The sequence below is a fragment of the Podarcis filfolensis genome (genome assembly GCF_964270895.1).
Source record: "Podarcis filfolensis genome assembly, chromosome: 10".
NCBI classification, from domain to species: Eukaryota; Metazoa; Chordata; class Lepidosauria; order Squamata; family Lacertidae; genus Podarcis; species Podarcis filfolensis.
Window position 1 is genome coordinate 25709113 of NC_139612.1, and position 17578 is coordinate 25726690.

A 17578-nucleotide genomic window follows, 5' to 3' on the forward strand; every position below is an offset into this window, starting at 1 on the left:
CCTCTGAGTGTGCACACACTATGTTATCATCAGCATACTGAAGCTCTGTGACAGAAGTTACGGTAACCTTACTCTTTGCTTTCAGCCTACTCAGATTAAAGAGCTTTCCATCTGTTCAATGTATGATTTCTACTCTGGAGGGGAGTTTCCCTTTGACAAAGTGTAGGATCATGACAATGAAAATAATAAACAGAGCTGGGGCAATAAGACAACCCTGTTTTACCCCTGATCTGTGAATGGTTCACTTTGAGAGCCATTGTTATCTGTGATTGTTGCTGTCATATTATCATGGAGGAGCCAAAGGTTCACAAATTTATCTGGGCAGCCAATTGTCAGAAGGACAATCCACAGGGCATTACTATTCACAGAGTAGAAGGCCATAGTCAGGTCAATAAATGCTGTATACAGAGACTGGTTTTGCTCTCTGAATTTTTCTTGGGTTGAGTTGTGAAAATCATGCCCACCTAGATATTGTTAGGAGATGGTTTGCTAAGATCCTTGCAAGAATGTTGCCTGCCGCAGCTAATAAAGAGATGCTTCGATAGTTTCTACAATCTGTTCTATCACCTTTTTAAAAAAGACTGATAATTTTGGCATCCCAAAAGTCTGCTGGGATCTCCTCGCTCTTCCAGATTTTTTTTGATGAGCTTGTGAAGTTGTATAAATTCAGTTTCACCCACTTCGAAGACTTCAGCAGGTATCCCATCAGGTCCACTGGCTTTGTTGTTTTTTGTTTGGTTAATAGCTGTACACAACTCTCCCAGATTTGGAGATACTGCAAGCTCATCTCTAATTTGTTTTTGCAGAATTTGTGAGAGGACCTCAGCAGCTACAGGGGAGTCGCAGTTAAGGAGATGCTGGTTATGTTCTTTCCTGCACAGTGCAATAGCTTCTTTATCTTTTAGAAGTGTGGTCCCGACTGTTGAGTGTAGGGGGCATATGCCATGATTTATTGGCCCATTGATGATCTTTGTGGCTTTAAATGAACTCTGTGCATCATGAGTGTTGGCTAAGTGCTGGATCTCCTGAGCTTTTTTATCCACCAGGTGTTCTTTAGTTCTCTGGTTCTTCTTTGAACCTCAGCCTTAGCTTTGGAATAGGTTTTCTTCTTAGTGGTGCAGTTTCTATCTCTTTGCCAGATCTGAAAGGCCTTCCTTTTCTTGTCGATAATGCATTCAATCTCACTGTCATCCTGGTGTTTCTTGGTATGGTATCCAATAGTTCGTTCAGAGGCTGTAATAATGGATGTTTTTAGCTAGGTCCAGTGTTCCACGATGTTATCAGGGAACTCCAAAAGCAGATAGTCCTTAAGAGTCGTTTGGAAGCCATCCCACTTAATAGGATCTTGAAGGGCTTGGGTGTTCATTTTGCGCCTTGGTTTCATTCCTTGAAATCTTCGTTGAGGTCTAACCTTGATAGCCATCTTGGAACATATTAATCAGTGATCTGTCCAGCAGTCATTGCCACTTGTCATAGCTCTGGTAAGGAGCACATCACGGCGGTCTTCAGCTTGGACAATTACATAGTCTAAGAGATGCCAGTGATTTGACCGAGGCTGCCTACATGAGGTTTTAAATTTATATTTTGTCAAAAGAGTGTGTTGGTAATAACAAGGTAGTGTGCTGCACATCTTTTGAAAAGTAAGATTATGTTCTGGTTGCTGTTGCCAATTTCTTCTTTCCCAATAGGCGCAGGCCACAGATCAAAATCTTGCCCAACTATTGTGTTAAAATTCATTCCTTGAGTCAGAACGACTGAATCTGTATCCACCACCTATGTGCCGGTTCATGACAAGGGCTTCCAGATTTCACGGTCCTGCCCCCGTTACCATTTGCCGATCACCATGGCACATTTTTGAGTTTGGGTTTCGGATGCAGTTTTGAAAGACACCTGTGCATGAATTTGTTTTATGTGTTTAGGTCAGTGCACGCTGACCAACGCACCATCTTCACAGTAAGGCTCTAATCCAATGGCATGAGTATCACAATGACTGGTAGATTGTTATCTGCTGCTGCCTTCATCTGCCTTCACAGCCGTTGTAACATACCGCTGGTTACCTTCCACCTGTTCTGCCATTGAGGACTTCTCAGAACATTCTTTGTCTGGCTCCTTCCCTTTGACCTTACCGCCTTGGGTGACCCTGCTGGGAGTACAATACTCCTGACAGCTTCACTCACAAGGGTCATAGGAACGTGTAAGCCCACTCACCACAACAAGGTGATGATCCAGCGAGTGAGAATTCCAAGCATGCCATCCTGGCAGTCCCCAAATGTAGAAAAGAATGCTATAGTTTGGCACAAGGTAGCTAAAGAGAGGAGATCTGGTTCCTGGTCAGAATCCACTGATGGAAAGTTTCTGAAGAATGATGTTGGGGCTTGATGCATCTATCAAAGCACCTTATTTTATCCATGACCAGGACACGGCCCCAAATAGATGATAAAATGGTAGTCCCCATCTCTGCTTCATAAGTCCCTTTACTCCTCCTTTTGCAGTTTAAGCAATCAGACCAGAAAGTCTAAAGTGTCCTAGTTCAGACAGAATGAGAAATAGAGGACTTATTGTCAGACATTATGGCAAACTCAGGTTAGTTTTACACAACAGTGCACTTGAAGCCAAGGCTCAAGCAGGTTTATTCACATGGTGTTAAATTATGATTTAGCATTACATTTGAACAAGTCAAGAGTGTTTTCTCAGAATGTCCCCGTCCCTCCACACCCCCAAAATTAATGCTGTTCTTTTTATATTTTGCAATACCCATATCATAATTATGCTATTACCTCAACCTGTGATACTGGAACCTTCGTTACTAACAATATTTGGTTATTTAGTGTTCATTAAAATGGGCTAGAGTGAGTACTTTTTACTGCGGTAAGGATAATTTCTACACAGCATATATGACTTAAGGATAAGGCTTAGAGCAATAATAATGGATCCTATTAATTGTATCAGGGTAAAAGAACAGCAAGAAAAAATTGAGAATAAATGGTTTTCACTTACATAATATTTGAATGAACAATCATATGTTGATATTACTGCAAATTTTCTTCCTTCATTGATCTGATTTTTAATTATACATATAAGCATACCTTATGTTGCTAATTTTCACAACATTAATACCTTTTGAATGGCCCTAAACACAGCGGGTGGCACTGTGGTCTAAACCACAGAGCGTAGGGCTTGCTGATCAGAAGGTCAGCGGTTTGAATCCCCGTGACAGGGTGAGCTCCCGTTGCTCGGTCCCTGCTCCTGCCAACCTAGCAATTCGAAAGCACGTCAAAGTGCAAGTAGATAAATAGGTACTGCTCCGGTGGGATGGTAAACAGCGTTTCTGTGCGCTGCTCTGATTCACCAGAAGCGGCTTAGTCATGCTGGCCACATGACCCGGAAGCTGTACGCTGGCTCCCTCGGCCAGGAAGGCGAGATGAGCGCCGCAACGCCAGAGTCATCCGCGACTGGACCTAATGGTCAGGGGTCCCTTTACCTTTAAACAATCCTAACTGCTACCTCTCTACATTTCCTGTGATTTTTATCAGGCCATCAAATATTGTACAAATATGTGTTATTATTGTAACCAATGGTTGATTAAACAATAAGAAAATAAATCATGTTTGCATATAGGGACTTGTATATCTTGTTTCAAAATACTGAACATACCTATATTTCCTAAAAGGTTTTAAAAACTTTTTAGGTTGGGAAGGAGAGACTATGAATGTCTAAGTCTATGATGGGAAACTGTCTTTTCTGCAGGTAAAGAGAAGTAGAAAATAGAACTTCTAAGGCAAAACCTTTAACAGAAAAGGAAGCTGACGTGTGTGACTTGGTTTGCTACTGCTTACTGTAAGTGGGACAAACTGTTTTGGCACAGTGATGTGTTGGAACTGAGCTGCCCCTGGATGCTTTCATGACACAGGAAGTTTGCCACCAGCATAAAAGGAACAACAATGTTTGGATAACTGTCCTGGTGTTCTGAAATTGGCTTGGCAAGCAGAACTTGACATTTGCTTGGAAGTGAACAATACCTACCCCTGTGCTGGACTTTTCCACCATCCAGAACACAGCATAGTATGCATCTTCTAATATTAAACTGTTTTTCCACAAGCCAGCACATTTTGGATCATATATTATTCAGTCATTTATTATCACTTAACATGAGAACTAACCTGAAAAGTTGGCATGCTATCTGTGGTTTCTATTGCTTTATGGCTATTTCATCATATATGTGTAAGTCTTTTTATAGAGTCAGGGTTTTCTACTGCATATTCGAGATAAAATATTTAGGAATAACATTTAAATTACATCTAGTATAAAATGTAGGGCTTGTGGAATAAATAAACTATGCTTTTTTAAAAAAATCATGTTAGACTGTGCTAAATGTTATGAAATATGTCAGAAATTCAGTGGATAGCATTTATTGCCAGTTCTTAATGTTTTTGGAGGTCAGAATTGACTGTTCATGAAGAAGTACCAAATTTCATCCTCATATTCATGGTTCCTTGGCCAGTGTCGACCTTCAAAGCCACTCTGATGACAGTAATATTTGAAATTTACCCAATATCTCAAGAATTGTCAAGTAAATTTAATATGTGATTCACAGTGTGCTTTCCATTCTCATAATTGGGTGGCTGTGGAAATCACAGTGCAGTTTAAGTTCTACTTGCAGCCGTTCCACTGAAATGTTCCCAAGTTAGTTAAACTAGCTAAACGATGGAATTCACTCTGACAAGAAATAGTGATTGCCACCAACTTGGAAGGCCATATACTTACATAAGCAGTGTTACGTTTATCTTTGAGCTGAAGCAACCAATTATGACAATGAAACTATATAAGCGAGAAGTCTTGAAGACAGTGGTAGACCAACAAGATGAGCTACATTATTTTGTAATTGTAGTGTTAATTATATAAATAATCATAATGGAACTAACACAAGTTTGATAGAATGAGATCACTCTTTCAAAACACTAATATCTGCCCCTGCATGAATTTTTCTTTGGTAATGACAACTGACACATCCAGGTCATAAAACTTGTTGTGAAGCTATGTGTGGCAAATATTTAAATGACTGGATTTCAAGATATATGATAGATATGCAGCCCAATTTATATGGGTGGCAAATCACAGCTTGAATTCTGACTCTCAGATATACCATATTCGTTTCAAGGTTGGGTTTGTTTATATATTTTATTATACAGATTTATATCTAAACAAAGTGGGTGCAGTTATTAAGCATTTTGGAGCAAGGGCACACCAGTATGCTGATGACACTTGGCTCTACTTCTCCATAACATCTGAATCAGGAGAGACTGAAAGCTTTGTACTAATGTCTGGATGCAGTGGTGGACTGGAGGAACACCAATAAACTGTGCTTGAATTATGGAAACATTGGGGCTCTTTGAGTCAGTGATTCCTGTGTTCAGGAAATTGGCAAGTTACCTGTTTTGGATGGGGCTGCAGTCCCTCTGAAGGACTAAGTGCATAGTTTGGGGGGGGGTACTCAGGTGTGCATGTTTGTTACTAGAGGCCCAAGTGTCCTCTGTGGCTAGGAATGCCTTTTACCAGCTTCATCTGGTTTGCCAGCTATGGCAGTCCCTGTACAGGGATTGCCTGAGCACTGCAGTTCATGCACTGCTAACCTCTTGGCTACGCTACTGCTATGTGCTTTATGTGGGGCTGCCCTTGGGTCTGGTTCAGAAGTTCCAGCTGATGGCTAGATTGCTGATGGCAGCTTCTGGTCAAGAACATATGACATAACTACATTGCCTACCCATCTGCTACCAAGTCAGGTTCAAGGTCCTTGGATTGATTTGCAAAGCCTTGAATAATTTGGGCCCAGGAAATCTCAAGGATTGCCTGATATTCCAGCTCGATCACTGAAGATAATTTGCAGGAGCATCTTTGGTCATTACCCAAGTTGGTGAGGCTCATTTGACAACAACGTGAAACCAAGCTTTTAGTGTCATTTGCCCAGTCCTGTGAAACACTGCCAATAGAGATTCAGTGGGCACCTTATGTGCCAACTTTTAAATGCCTGCTGAAAACTTTTCTATTCTACCAGGCCTATGCAGGCAATTAAAAGTACCTTCTCCACAATGGTCTATTGATGTTTGTTTTTAATTTCTTTTTTCTTTTAACCAGTTTTTAACATTTTATGGTGTTATTGTTTGGTTTTATATTTTTATATTGTTGTAAGCCACTGTGATACATATTCTTATGACACAGTGAACTGTATTTTTTTTAAAAAAACAACTAAATAAACCTCTTAATCAAGATAAGAATGAATTAGGATTGGGATCTTCTAGATTCAGTGATTTGCAAAAAAACAAAACCACCAAATGTGATTACACTGCAGACATGTGTAGAATACTAAAAATGGAAAGAGAAAAGATGTATTATATGTGCTTGGTATCATATAAGGTGTCTACTGCCCCACTTCTCAAATATATTCTTCAACTTGCACAAAAATCTGTGCACGCTGGTGCACCTTAACTTTGTCCATAGAGCTGGTGTACTATTCAATAAGAACTATTGTAATAAGTTAAATTGTTATATGTAATATGCTCCACATTTGTGGGCTTTTGTAGATAAATGACTACATAGTTGAAATTAATAGCAAATCTCCAGGTGACAACAAACTGCTCTGTGTGTGAGAGAGGGGAGCATTCACATGGTGGTTGTATAGATCTGTACAATCTATTCATTTTTCCTATAGTCTACTATAAGGCAAGATAAAGGCATGGACGCTGATCCCATTTTTATTACTGATAGGTGTCATAAACGAATCTCTCATGACTGTAGAAGCTATTAAGTGTGTCTCTAATTTTTTTCAGACGCATGTGAACCCATTGATTATAGATGATGAGGTCTTATAAAAAGTAAAATTAAGGAAAACTGGAACAGCTATTGCATCTATGAATGTATTGTTGTCTATATGTACCACATAGCTCTACCCTAAAAACAGTCCTTAAAGTGATCCTATATTTTCATCAGCCCCTGGGGTTAAGTGCTGTGTGCAATATTCTTGATGTAGATATTTAATAGTGGATTGTATCCTTATGAATTTTGCTTAAACTTTCAACGGTAACTGAGGTGAGCTACGCAAGTCTTCTTGATGCAATGTACAGCACTCTTTTCTAGTTGTTTAATGATACCTTTACAGTTTTCTGTAAATTGACATCTTTTTAGATAATCACTTGAATAACCTGATCATAAAATGTTGGTAAGGAATTTTAAATTGATTCTGCTTGACAATTAAAAAGAGAGTATGGTATATTTGCATCTGACTTGCAGAATCCAAATTTTTGTTATTTTCTGTCAAAGCAGCATCAAAACAAACAAACAAAATGCAGTTTTAAAGTATTCCAAAATGAAATGCTGCTCAAGATTCATGGTTTTGTGTAGGCATTGTAGAAGCTAATAAGTTCTTCCATATCTGTTGAGCCCTTTCTTTGTAGGACTTATAGCTCAGGAAAAGAATGGCTAGAGAATGATAAGGAAGTGAGAAAGAGGTCAAACTATTAATTAAATAAGAAGTCTAGAAAATACAAATGCATTAAGGTTTAAAACCAAGTCACAAATACTAGTACTGCAAATCAACTAGAGACCTGGATTGTTCTTCCCTTCTATCTTGCAGCTGCCTTCTGGTCTAATTTGTATTGTTTATTCATTGGATGAAAGAGATTTTTTTAAGCATTCCCAACAGAAGCAAGTGATGGGTTTTTAAAAGGCACCCTGTTCAAGAGTTGCTAGGAAACACGCCATCTAGAAAAAAGAATCTCCTACTGAGTTTGTCCTCGTAGGGAAAAGTTGTGTTGGGTTTTTGTATGTGTAAAGTGTTATGCTATGACCTTGCTTTGAGAGCCTTAGAATAATCTGTAGATGTAGGATTTCAGAATCTTATTTGCAAGTGTTTGTGAAAGCAATTTTCATAAAAAGTACTTTGTAATAGTGGATATTTGAAATTATGTCATTGTTCCAAAGAAACTCAGAACATCATACATGGATTTATTTCACATTATCCTTCTCCTGTGAGATGCATCATGATTGGGTCCTTGGTCAACCACTTGATTTTCATTGGCCTGGATGGGTTTTCATTTGTTTCACACTCTGCCAAAGGAAACCCCAAATTATCTGCCAGTACTGCAGATTTGTTCCTGAGCAGGTCTCAGTGCTCAAAACCTGTAACCCTGGGATGCAAAAAGTGTCCAAATAATGATTGACATTAGCCAGCCTAGTTCACTGTTTGACAACCTACTGCAGGAAGGCAGCACAAGAAATCAAACAGGACAGTTCCCTGTCAATATAGAACTTACCTTTGATAGGAGGTGAAAGTTCAAAGGCTCATTTTAAAAAAGCAAATTTAACATGACATTTACTCATGAAATACCATCTTCCACCACACTGCACATATGGTGCTGTCAAGGGAAGTATATGAAACAAAGCAAAGCTCACTTTCACATTGGATAGCAATACTTACCAAATTATCTGTAGGTATAAAAGGTGATGAATAAATCTAAACTCTATCACCGCCTTTGATGTCATTGGAGGATCATCAAAAGGTCCTGTTACACAGCCATCAACCACTTCCTTTCTATTTTTCCCCTCACTAGCCATTCCATGCCCCCAATTAACTTAAGACTGCTTGAAATAAGTAGGTGGTGAGGACCCTGATAAGTGATCCAGAACCCAAACTTAAACCTATCAATGAAATGAACTGCATTCTCCTTGCTCAAGTGGAATGCCAGCACTTAAAAATACTTCTCCTTTAACTTGACTGGGACTCTTTTCTCATACCTTGACCTGATTGCTCTGGTTTCTTCCCACTTGTCCCTTTTCTAACATAAAAAAACTTTATTAAACATTAGCCCTACCCTGAACTAATTTGGGTCCAGATTTGGATGGGAGATCCCCAGGTTGGCCCAGGGTGGGTCACCCTGATTGGGGGCCCTTGGATTGAAGCTATGGAGCTATAGGTGCTGTGTGCAGACCTACCCAATATTTCAGGAGCACCCAATACCTCTCCAACTGCTGCTGCATTTCTATAGCCATGTAAGTGAAGAAACTAAGAAGCCAATTAGCCAAAGTTCTGTCACTCCCATCTAATCTTTCCTTGTTGTTTATCCTCTTCCTTGTCTTTATCCTTCTTCTCTGACTCCCTTACTAAGAATGTGAACACATCCATGTATTTACCCCTGCACATTAACTGCCTTAGCTACCTAATGAGTTTTTTGGCAATATTTTGCTTCTGGTTAAGAATCCCTGTGATAGACATTGGGACAGACTTTCAGAATGCAACCTGATTAGATAAAAGCAAAAACCAGGACTGTGTTCCAAAGTTACAGTGTCATGCTAATGTCATTAGCCCGCCTCCTTTGTAAGTTACAGTGAGGTGAGTAGGTTGTAGCATCTAATATGTGTTCATAAGTTAATTAACATTTGTTCCCCCCATGGAGTTACTCTATTACCTCAACTATATCAGGTGGTTTCTTTTGTAACAATTTATATTCAAGTTACCATTGTGCAAATGTGTTTTAAGCAGATGTAGAATTAATAGCCACATACAGGCTAACATAATCACAGGGAAGATTTTTTTGGCCAGTTCAAAAAATTTTAATAGCACCTTATTGTTCTGTGAAGTACAAGAGGAAAAAGAAAGATGCCATCTCACATGCCTTTTCTGAAAGATCAACAACTGACCAGCGTCATACTATTCTGGTTGGTTGTTTTAAATTCTGTTTATGTCATGGTAATGTGATTTCAGATTTGATGCCAGAATTATCCGTTTCCAAGATTTAACAACATTTTAATCCATTGACTCCAAAGTCGCCCCCAAATGTTGGGTTATGGCTAGATAAGCATATCTTAGAAGTCTTTAATGCAATAGAATTTATTATTCTCTATTCTTTTTTATGATCAGCTATTTCCCATGATTTGAAGGTCAGCGTCCTTGAGAATAAACATACTTGTGAAGATGAAGCTGCAGCCCTTGACCAGTCATTTTGCTGCAATCTGTTCCATTTTCTGCCTGGCAGGTAAGATGATCCCTGCATGTAATCAGTTAACCAGTAAATGTAATGCCATTGGTATCTGAGCTACGAAGCTAGTGCAAAACACAGCTTTAATTATTGTCACTTGGCAAGTTATTTAATTTTCATTTTGCTTTCATAATTTGTGTCATTTGTCTTTCTGTTTTTATTAAGTACTAAAATCCAAGTGGCCTTAATTAGGACCCAGCTTTTTCCTATTTCATCCCTGATTTTCTTTGGATTGGACACCAAACCAGGAAAGGGGGGGGGGATAGTATATGGCTGTAATAAAATGAGTTCATAGTGATTTTTGTTTTGTTTTTATTAGGCAATAATGCCTAATCAAGAATGCTTATGTATTATGGGTTGTATTCAACTATGTTTTAATGGTCCTAAGTTAGCCATGTTCATTCATCTCAATGGGTTTATTCTGAGTAAAGCTTTGTTATTACAACCACCCTATGGATAAACAAATTCTGCAAAATACACAAAGGCAAAAACAACTTCTAGAGGAGTTGGTCTGCTGCAGCAAAAACATCAAAAAGATATGTAGCTTCTCAAAGACTATCAGATTTATTATGGCTTTATGTTTTCATGCACTTGAGCCCACTACCTGTATCTGAAATTAACTCTAAAAACAAGCACATATTGTAGCAGAGGCATTCATTATTAAAATGCTACAAGGCTCTTTGTTATAACTGGGAAGGAAACAAAGATAAACTTGACCTTGAAAATTAGTGAGCTGTCTTTATTGAATAATGTTTTAAGTCTTAAATGCTCATGAATTACTTGTAGCAGATAAGAAAATTAAACATTTAAATATTTAAAAGCAGAAGCAGATTATTATTGTAGGATCTGTTATTGTTCCCAGTGAAGTTATAGAGCCAGTGTCACCACTTCTGGTAATTTCTTATAACTGCTTTGATTGAAATATGTGCCCTTTGAAACAACACAGTATGTGGCAATGATGCAGGAGGAGAATAGTCTTCATAGTACTAGCAGAGTAGAGTCTGAAAGGAATTATTCTGAAAATGTGAACTTCCAGAACAATTTGGAAATATGGATTTGGAGATTTAGCTCTAATTTTCTCTCCGTCGGTTAATATTTCTAATTGAATAGAAACATTTGCAAGTAGATATATTTATCATTTGCATTGTTCAGCCTGGGACCCAAAATTAACACGCTTAGCGTCAGAGAAAGTGTGACACACCAATTTATCATCCCAGCCATAATAGTTTGTGCCTTTTGGCTGCTGCTCTTTAAAGGATCTTTTCAGAGAAGAAGCGAACTGCTGTCCCCAACAGGAAGAATCTAAGAAACCTCTATGCATGCACAGAGCTTTGAATCTCAGCCAAAAATTGTGGTTGAATGAAACAATATTTGGATTTGAGAACCATACCTGTGCTTAGAACAGGCATAGGCAAACTTGGCCCTCCAGATGTTTTGGGACCACAATTCCCATCATCCCTGACCACTGGTCTTGTTTGCTAGGGGTGGTGGGAATTGTAGTCCCAAATTATCTGGAGGGCCGAGTTTGCCTATGCCTGGCTAAGAATTTAGGCTGCAGTCCTATGCACAGTCAACCGTTGGAGTTAGTACTACTGAAAACGGTAGGACTGACTGCTGCTTTTGCAGGCCATGGAGAAACCATGTCTCTTTCTGATGCTTCCCATCCCTTCTCCCTCTTGCCCCATTGCAAGAGAAAATTAAAGCAGTCAGATAACTTTATCCCTACTCCTTTTTTTAAAATAAAGACAGTATTTGATTTTAAGTTACTCAGCATTTACTCTTCTTTCATTGAAAATAGGCCTGAGGTGCTCGAGTGCTGCAGGAACTCCCGGTGAGTAACATGACAAGCAGGAATTTCTTGGTTTGCTTCTGCAGAGATTGATGCATGTGCATGACCCTGAGCCACCAGAGGGACAAAAATTATGTCAAGATCTCAGTAACAGAACTGGTCTCCTTTTATATCTGCACCTGGCCCACCCATGAGGCAAGGTGAGGCAAGTGAGATCCACAGGGGCAGCGGATCCCGGTGCAGATCTTTATTCCCCTCTTGTTCCTGATCTTCACTCACTCCTTCTTCCCTGGCAGGGAGGGGGCACCATTTTGTGGTTCACCTCAGGTGCCAAAATGTCTTGGGCTGGCCCTGATCTGCACCCATGGAATCCCTTTCTGAATTTAAAAACAATAATTGCCTAGCTCTAGAAATGTCTGAAAATGCACAGATAGTATCTTGGAAGGTCCTAGCATTTGAGTAATAGTTAGTATAGAGTAAAGGTAAAGGGACCCCTGACCATTAGGTCCAGTCGTGTCCGACTCAGGGGTTGCAGCGCTCATCTCGAACCAGAGCAGCACATGGAAACGCCGTTTACCTTCCTGCTGGAGCGGTACCTATTTATCTACTTGCACTTTGACGTGCTTTCGAACTGCTAGGTTGGCAGGAGCAGGGACCGAGCAGTGGGAGCTCACCCCGTTGCAGGGATTCGAACCGCCAACCTTCTGATCGGCAAGTCCTAGGCTCTGTGGTTTAACCCACAGCGCCACCCATATCCCTTAGTATAGAACCGACTCAGTATAGAACCAACTGCCAAATCACACAGTAATCATTGCATTCCTGCAGACCATTCTTGGCATTTTTTAATGTAATAATAGTTCTCATGAAGAAAGCTTCATAAACCCTTTTGGGAAATAATTGTCTCTTTCAACTTTGCTTGCAGTACGTGACATCCATGGAAGTAAAGTCTTTGTAAGAGGTAAGCTGCTACTCTTCAAAAGTTCTGCTTAAGTTGAAAACAAGACTAAGGAATAAAAAGAGTATGAAAGTATATTCTTGAATAAATAACCGTAAGGCTTATGCACCACCAAACTACAAACGATCCACATAAATTGGTGTACATAGTTGATTTATTTAAAATATTTGTATGCTGCTCTTCAGCTATAATGGTTCTCAAAGTGGCTTGCAATAATAATAGAACAGAAATTAAGAGATAGCCAATGAAACTAGAAACAAAAAATACAGAAACAAGAAAAATAGGTACAATAGTGATACTGTCTATTTTCCAAAATTGTCAGGGAACATTAAACAGAATCTCATTCCATGAACACAACTTAGTTGAATTCTGCCCTGAGTATTTACTGTCCTCTGAAAGAAGAAGCATGTGTGTCACCCTGACTCAAGAATACAGAATTCTACAGCTTACATGCTACCTGATGTCATATATAATGCAATATGTGGAGCAGATATAAATATAAGGCACAGGCAAAATGTGTTTTGCATATGCTGCCACACTGCCAATTGGGAATAGCTGCAAAGCCTTGAAAAAAGCACTGGGTAAGATAGTGCTTTGAAAGATGCTACTGGAGATTGACAGTTGCCAAAGTTCCATCTTGTCCAGTGATTTGAAAGGGGCTCCTGAAGACCCCTGCAGCCAAAAAAAACAAAAAAAACCCCACCAGATATCATTGTGATGTCTGGTGATTGGCCGGTGCATGGCTCTGCCCACATGTCAAATATGGTCCATAAGGGATCTGGGAAAATAACAATCTGTCATTTATGGCTATATCCAGTTCTTCATACCTGTATTAAGACAAGCCATGGGTTAGCTTAGTCCAGCACAGAAGGACTAAGGATCAGGAGGAGCAGCAGAACTCTCAAGCTCTCAAATTCAAACAGAAACCAGAATTGGCTTCTGTGATTCCAGGATGCCCTGCTTAAAACGGGTCAGGTGACAGGTATGCCGCATGATTAGAGTATGATTGGAGTAATTTTGTTCCTGCTATTATTGAATGACTGAGAGTCAGAAATCCTGTTGATATACTTCAAATCTCTTAGAGCTCTTACTAATAGATCCAAATCTATCTTCTGCCCTCCCCTGGAATAGAGCAATATCTGCTTTATGAAAAGAACATGTACTGATATTTCAAATATATATTCTGTGTGGAGTTTTTCTAAGGCAACTGCTTTGGAAATAGATATTGTAAAATGGAGGTTGGAATTTTTATCTATTTTTGTCACAAAGCACATAACATGTGGCGACATTCACAGCTTGCAAGAATGAAACATTATTGCCTCTAAATATAAAGACTATGTGATTATATATGTCCATTGTATCCTACCAGTGCTGCTGTATTTTGCATGAATACCCCCTGGAAGCAAATACGGCACCTGCCAAAGTTAAAGGATAGCAAATAATGCTGTCTGTTAAATTGTAACCATATTCCCAAACACTGGAATATTCTCTTTTATTCCTGTAAGTCTGCCAAAGCCAGGTGTTTGGTTCTTTTAGAAGCAACAACGAGGATATGCTTAAATTCTAATTGGCATCAGTTTTTGCAAAAACGGAGGAACCATTGAGAGTTTGGAGGTGGGCATCCTGGTTCCTTACCCTTACTTCTAAGTAGTTCAAGGTTGCCAGGGACAGTATCTTTTAGCCATCAAATGCCCCGGTAAACAGAAATGTTTTAAAGTTATTCCAGAGACACTACACCAGGTAGAGCATTTCACAAATGGGGACCCATTGCTGAGAAGGGCCTACACCAGTGGCCAGGGGCATATGAAGGGGGGTGCATGGGGTGCGGTCCGCCCCAGGGGGTCAGGGGGGTGACAAAATGGTGGACAGCACTAGTCACCACGGGGACTGCAATGCACATGAGCCACACATCTCAGCACCCGCAGGCTCCACGCTATCCGCCTGCTGCCTCCCCCCCCAGCTGTAGGGCGGCTGAGGCCCCACTGCATACCCTGTCCCTATGGGCACTGTGCGCCCTGTCTCATCCCTAGGGATGGCACGGGAAAGCACTGCATGAGGTGCTCAGCACCCATACGGACAGGGCACACTGCAGCACACATAGGGATGACACAGGACACCGTGTCCCCCGTTCCATCCCTAAGGGAGCCAGGCATCCCACCCCCATGGGCACCGCACCCTGCCCCGCTCCTATGGGCGGTTTGCCCCCTCCCTGGGCATGCTGCACCAGGTGCCCGAGAGCCTTCCTCCGCCGCTGCCAGTGGCCGTCTCCTGCTGATCTTTTTGAAACTTTAAAATCTGTTAATTTTCCATTTTGTTTTCGGCTGTGACAGCTGCACTGGTTGCTTCAAAGCCCCAGACAGCTTAGGGCAAAGATATCATAGGGATTACATCTTCCCATAACCTTCAGATCAGCATGTGAGGTCCTCCTCTGTGTCCCACCTAGGGTTAAAGCATGTGTCATCTTATTGATTTCATTATGCACACTCCTCAGAGAAGTTTCTAAATAAATAAAAATAAGTTTTAGTGAGATGAGAGATGGAGGGCCATCTCAGTGGCTGCACTCAAATTGTGGAATACTTTGTCCTGTGAAGTGCAAGCAACCTCTTATCTCGGTGCTTTTCACTGTTATTAGAGACCTGGCTGCTTTTTTACTTTATGAAGTCTACAGTGATGCTTTTAAAACCAGTGACTCTGTCTTTTCCCCCCGACTCCTTAATTGTTGGGTACTGTCTTTATGAAAATAAGATGTGTATCTGTTGTAAGCCTCCTGAGTGGTGCATTTACTCTTATAATGTTGGATATAATTGGTCTCATAAAATAAAATTACTGAAACAAATTGATTTCTGTGCAGTGGCTAATATAAATAAAGAGCGGATGAAAATAATTTTTTTAAAAAAAATGGAAACGGTTTCTCAGAACATCATTTGTATTCATTCAATTAAGGTGACCTAATTTAAGTGCTGCCTCATTTCAAGTGAAAACATCTTCTTAATCACTGGCATGTAGTGTCCAAAGGGAGGCAAGATTCAGTTGAAAGATCCTCTTTATGCAGCCCAGGAAGTGCTGTCTGGGGTACAAAGCTATTAGTTACCAACCAGCTTCACATTCTCTGATAGATATATTATTGTGAAGGAAAGGAGTAGGGAAAATAAGGAGAAGTGAGTAACCAAATTATTTAAATGCTATACTGTGATCACAGCTTGGGAGGGGTGCCACAGGCTATGGGAATTATTTGTAACAAAAATATATCTATTTCAGTCTTTTATATAATCTTACTCCAGCTTTTATAAAGGCTTAGAAGCTTCTCAGTACAAAGATCTGGTGTGAACCCTTTTTAGTACTAAAACAAATCCATACACAAAATGAGGTGCTCCCACCATTTGCTTGAAATAGTACCGTATTTTTCCATCTATAAGATGCCCCCATGTATAAGGGGGGGGACTCAGATTTAAGAAAATGGGGGGAGATGTATCCATGTATAAGATGCCCCCTAATTTTTGACATTATTTTTTAGGAGAAAAACCTAGTCTTATACATGGAGAAATATGGTACACCTGCCATTTTAGAATGCTCAAAGAAGTTCCTCACCTCTCTTTTATATGCTGTTGACAAATTTCCTAAAGTAGAATGCAATCCACCAATCATAACAAAGTTATGGCACCCATTGGGACTGTTGGGGTGGAACACATGAAGCCCAAACAGCAAGTGGAATCATAGCCAGTGACAGGCAAACCTGGTTTTCCTCTCCCCTGCCTCCATGCTGACTTCTACAAGAGCAACACTGAGACTAAAGAGGAAGAAACTGATAGTAAGGACAAAGGCAGGCAGGTGGGGGCTGACTGGCTAGCTGTGGGCAGACTGATGTTGGTGAGGCAATGCTGTGATTCTCCAGCAGTTTGACCTCACCTCTGGAGCAGTGGCGTAACGTGGGTTGTCAGCACCCGGGGCAAGGCAAGTAATTTGCGCCCCCTAACCCATGGATTTGCGCCCCCTAACCCATGGATTTGTGCCCCCTAACCCTATCCCCCAGATTGCGCCCGGTGCGGTGGCCCCCCCTGCACCCCCCATGCTACGCCACTGCTCCGGAGGCACACTCCATTGTTTCCCGTGGCAGACAGATGCCAACAACAACAAATAGCTAGATCCTTTTTCAGCCAAAGCGGAACTGTTAGCGAAAGCACTCCTCTTTCTCCAGTTACCAGTATTTCTTCCCCAAGGCTACTATATGCCTAATCGCTGCTAGAAGTAGTGCAAAAAAAGCAGCCAGAAAATGGCCAAATCCAGGGAACATTGCCCTGCTTGCTATACATGCACAAGGAGAAAATCCAGCTGCTGGGTAAGAAACAGAAAATAGAGCAGCAAATAATCACTTTTTTGAGCTTGTGTTGATCTGGGCAGTTCCTAGGAAGTTTATTATAGTTTGCCCCTATAGGTAGTGAGGTGAAGATTGTGCTAGAATTTCTTTTCACAGCTTACATTGCATGTACATGTAAGCTGAACGGAACTTACAGGCATAACAGCAGTGTTTCTGTGGTACTAACCACGAAAAGTGCATTTCACTGGGGAGGAAACAAGGTTATTATCTATCATCTATCTATATCATCTATCTATCTACAGGCATGTTGTTGTTGTTGTTTAGTCGTTTAGTTGTGTCCGACTCTTCGTGACCCCATGGACCAGAGCACACTAGGCACTCCTGTCTTCCACTGCCTCCCTCAGTTTGGTCAAACTCATGCTGGTAGCTTCAACAACACTGTCCAACTATCTCGTCCTCTGTCGTCCCCTTCTCCTTGTGCCCTCAATCTT

The 17578-nt window shown here is 40.5% G+C and overlaps 2 protein-coding genes and 1 long non-coding RNA gene across 13 annotated transcripts in view; 1 reads left to right on the forward strand and 2 right to left on the reverse strand.

Annotated features, from left to right (window-relative positions):
- LOC310744041 overlaps positions 1 to 12522 on the reverse strand; it is a 352149-nt gene extending 339627 nt beyond the window's left edge. Inside the window, exon 1 of the long non-coding RNA XR_014539374.1 lies at positions 12432 to 12522. This is a non-coding gene — a long non-coding RNA (uncharacterized lncRNA). The remainder of the gene's footprint in view (positions 1 to 12431) is intronic.
- Positions 1 to 17578, reverse strand: part of LOC310743925 (uncharacterized protein) — a 797205-nt gene that overhangs the window by 331280 nt on the left and 448347 nt on the right. The gene's annotated exons all lie outside the window — the stretch shown is intronic.
- CNTN1 (contactin 1) overlaps positions 1 to 17578 on the forward strand; it is a 163240-nt gene that overhangs the window by 98188 nt on the left and 47474 nt on the right. For all 10 annotated transcript variants that reach the window (XM_083574433.1, XM_083574437.1, XM_083574430.1 and 7 more), the window contains 3 exons: positions 9911 to 10025; positions 11827 to 11859; positions 12740 to 12775. In XM_083574433.1, the coding sequence (XP_083430559.1) occupies positions 9965 to 10025; positions 11827 to 11859; positions 12740 to 12775 (130 nt within the window). In that variant the 5' untranslated portion in view covers positions 9911 to 9964. The remainder of the gene's footprint in view (positions 1 to 9910; positions 10026 to 11826; positions 11860 to 12739; positions 12776 to 17578) is intronic.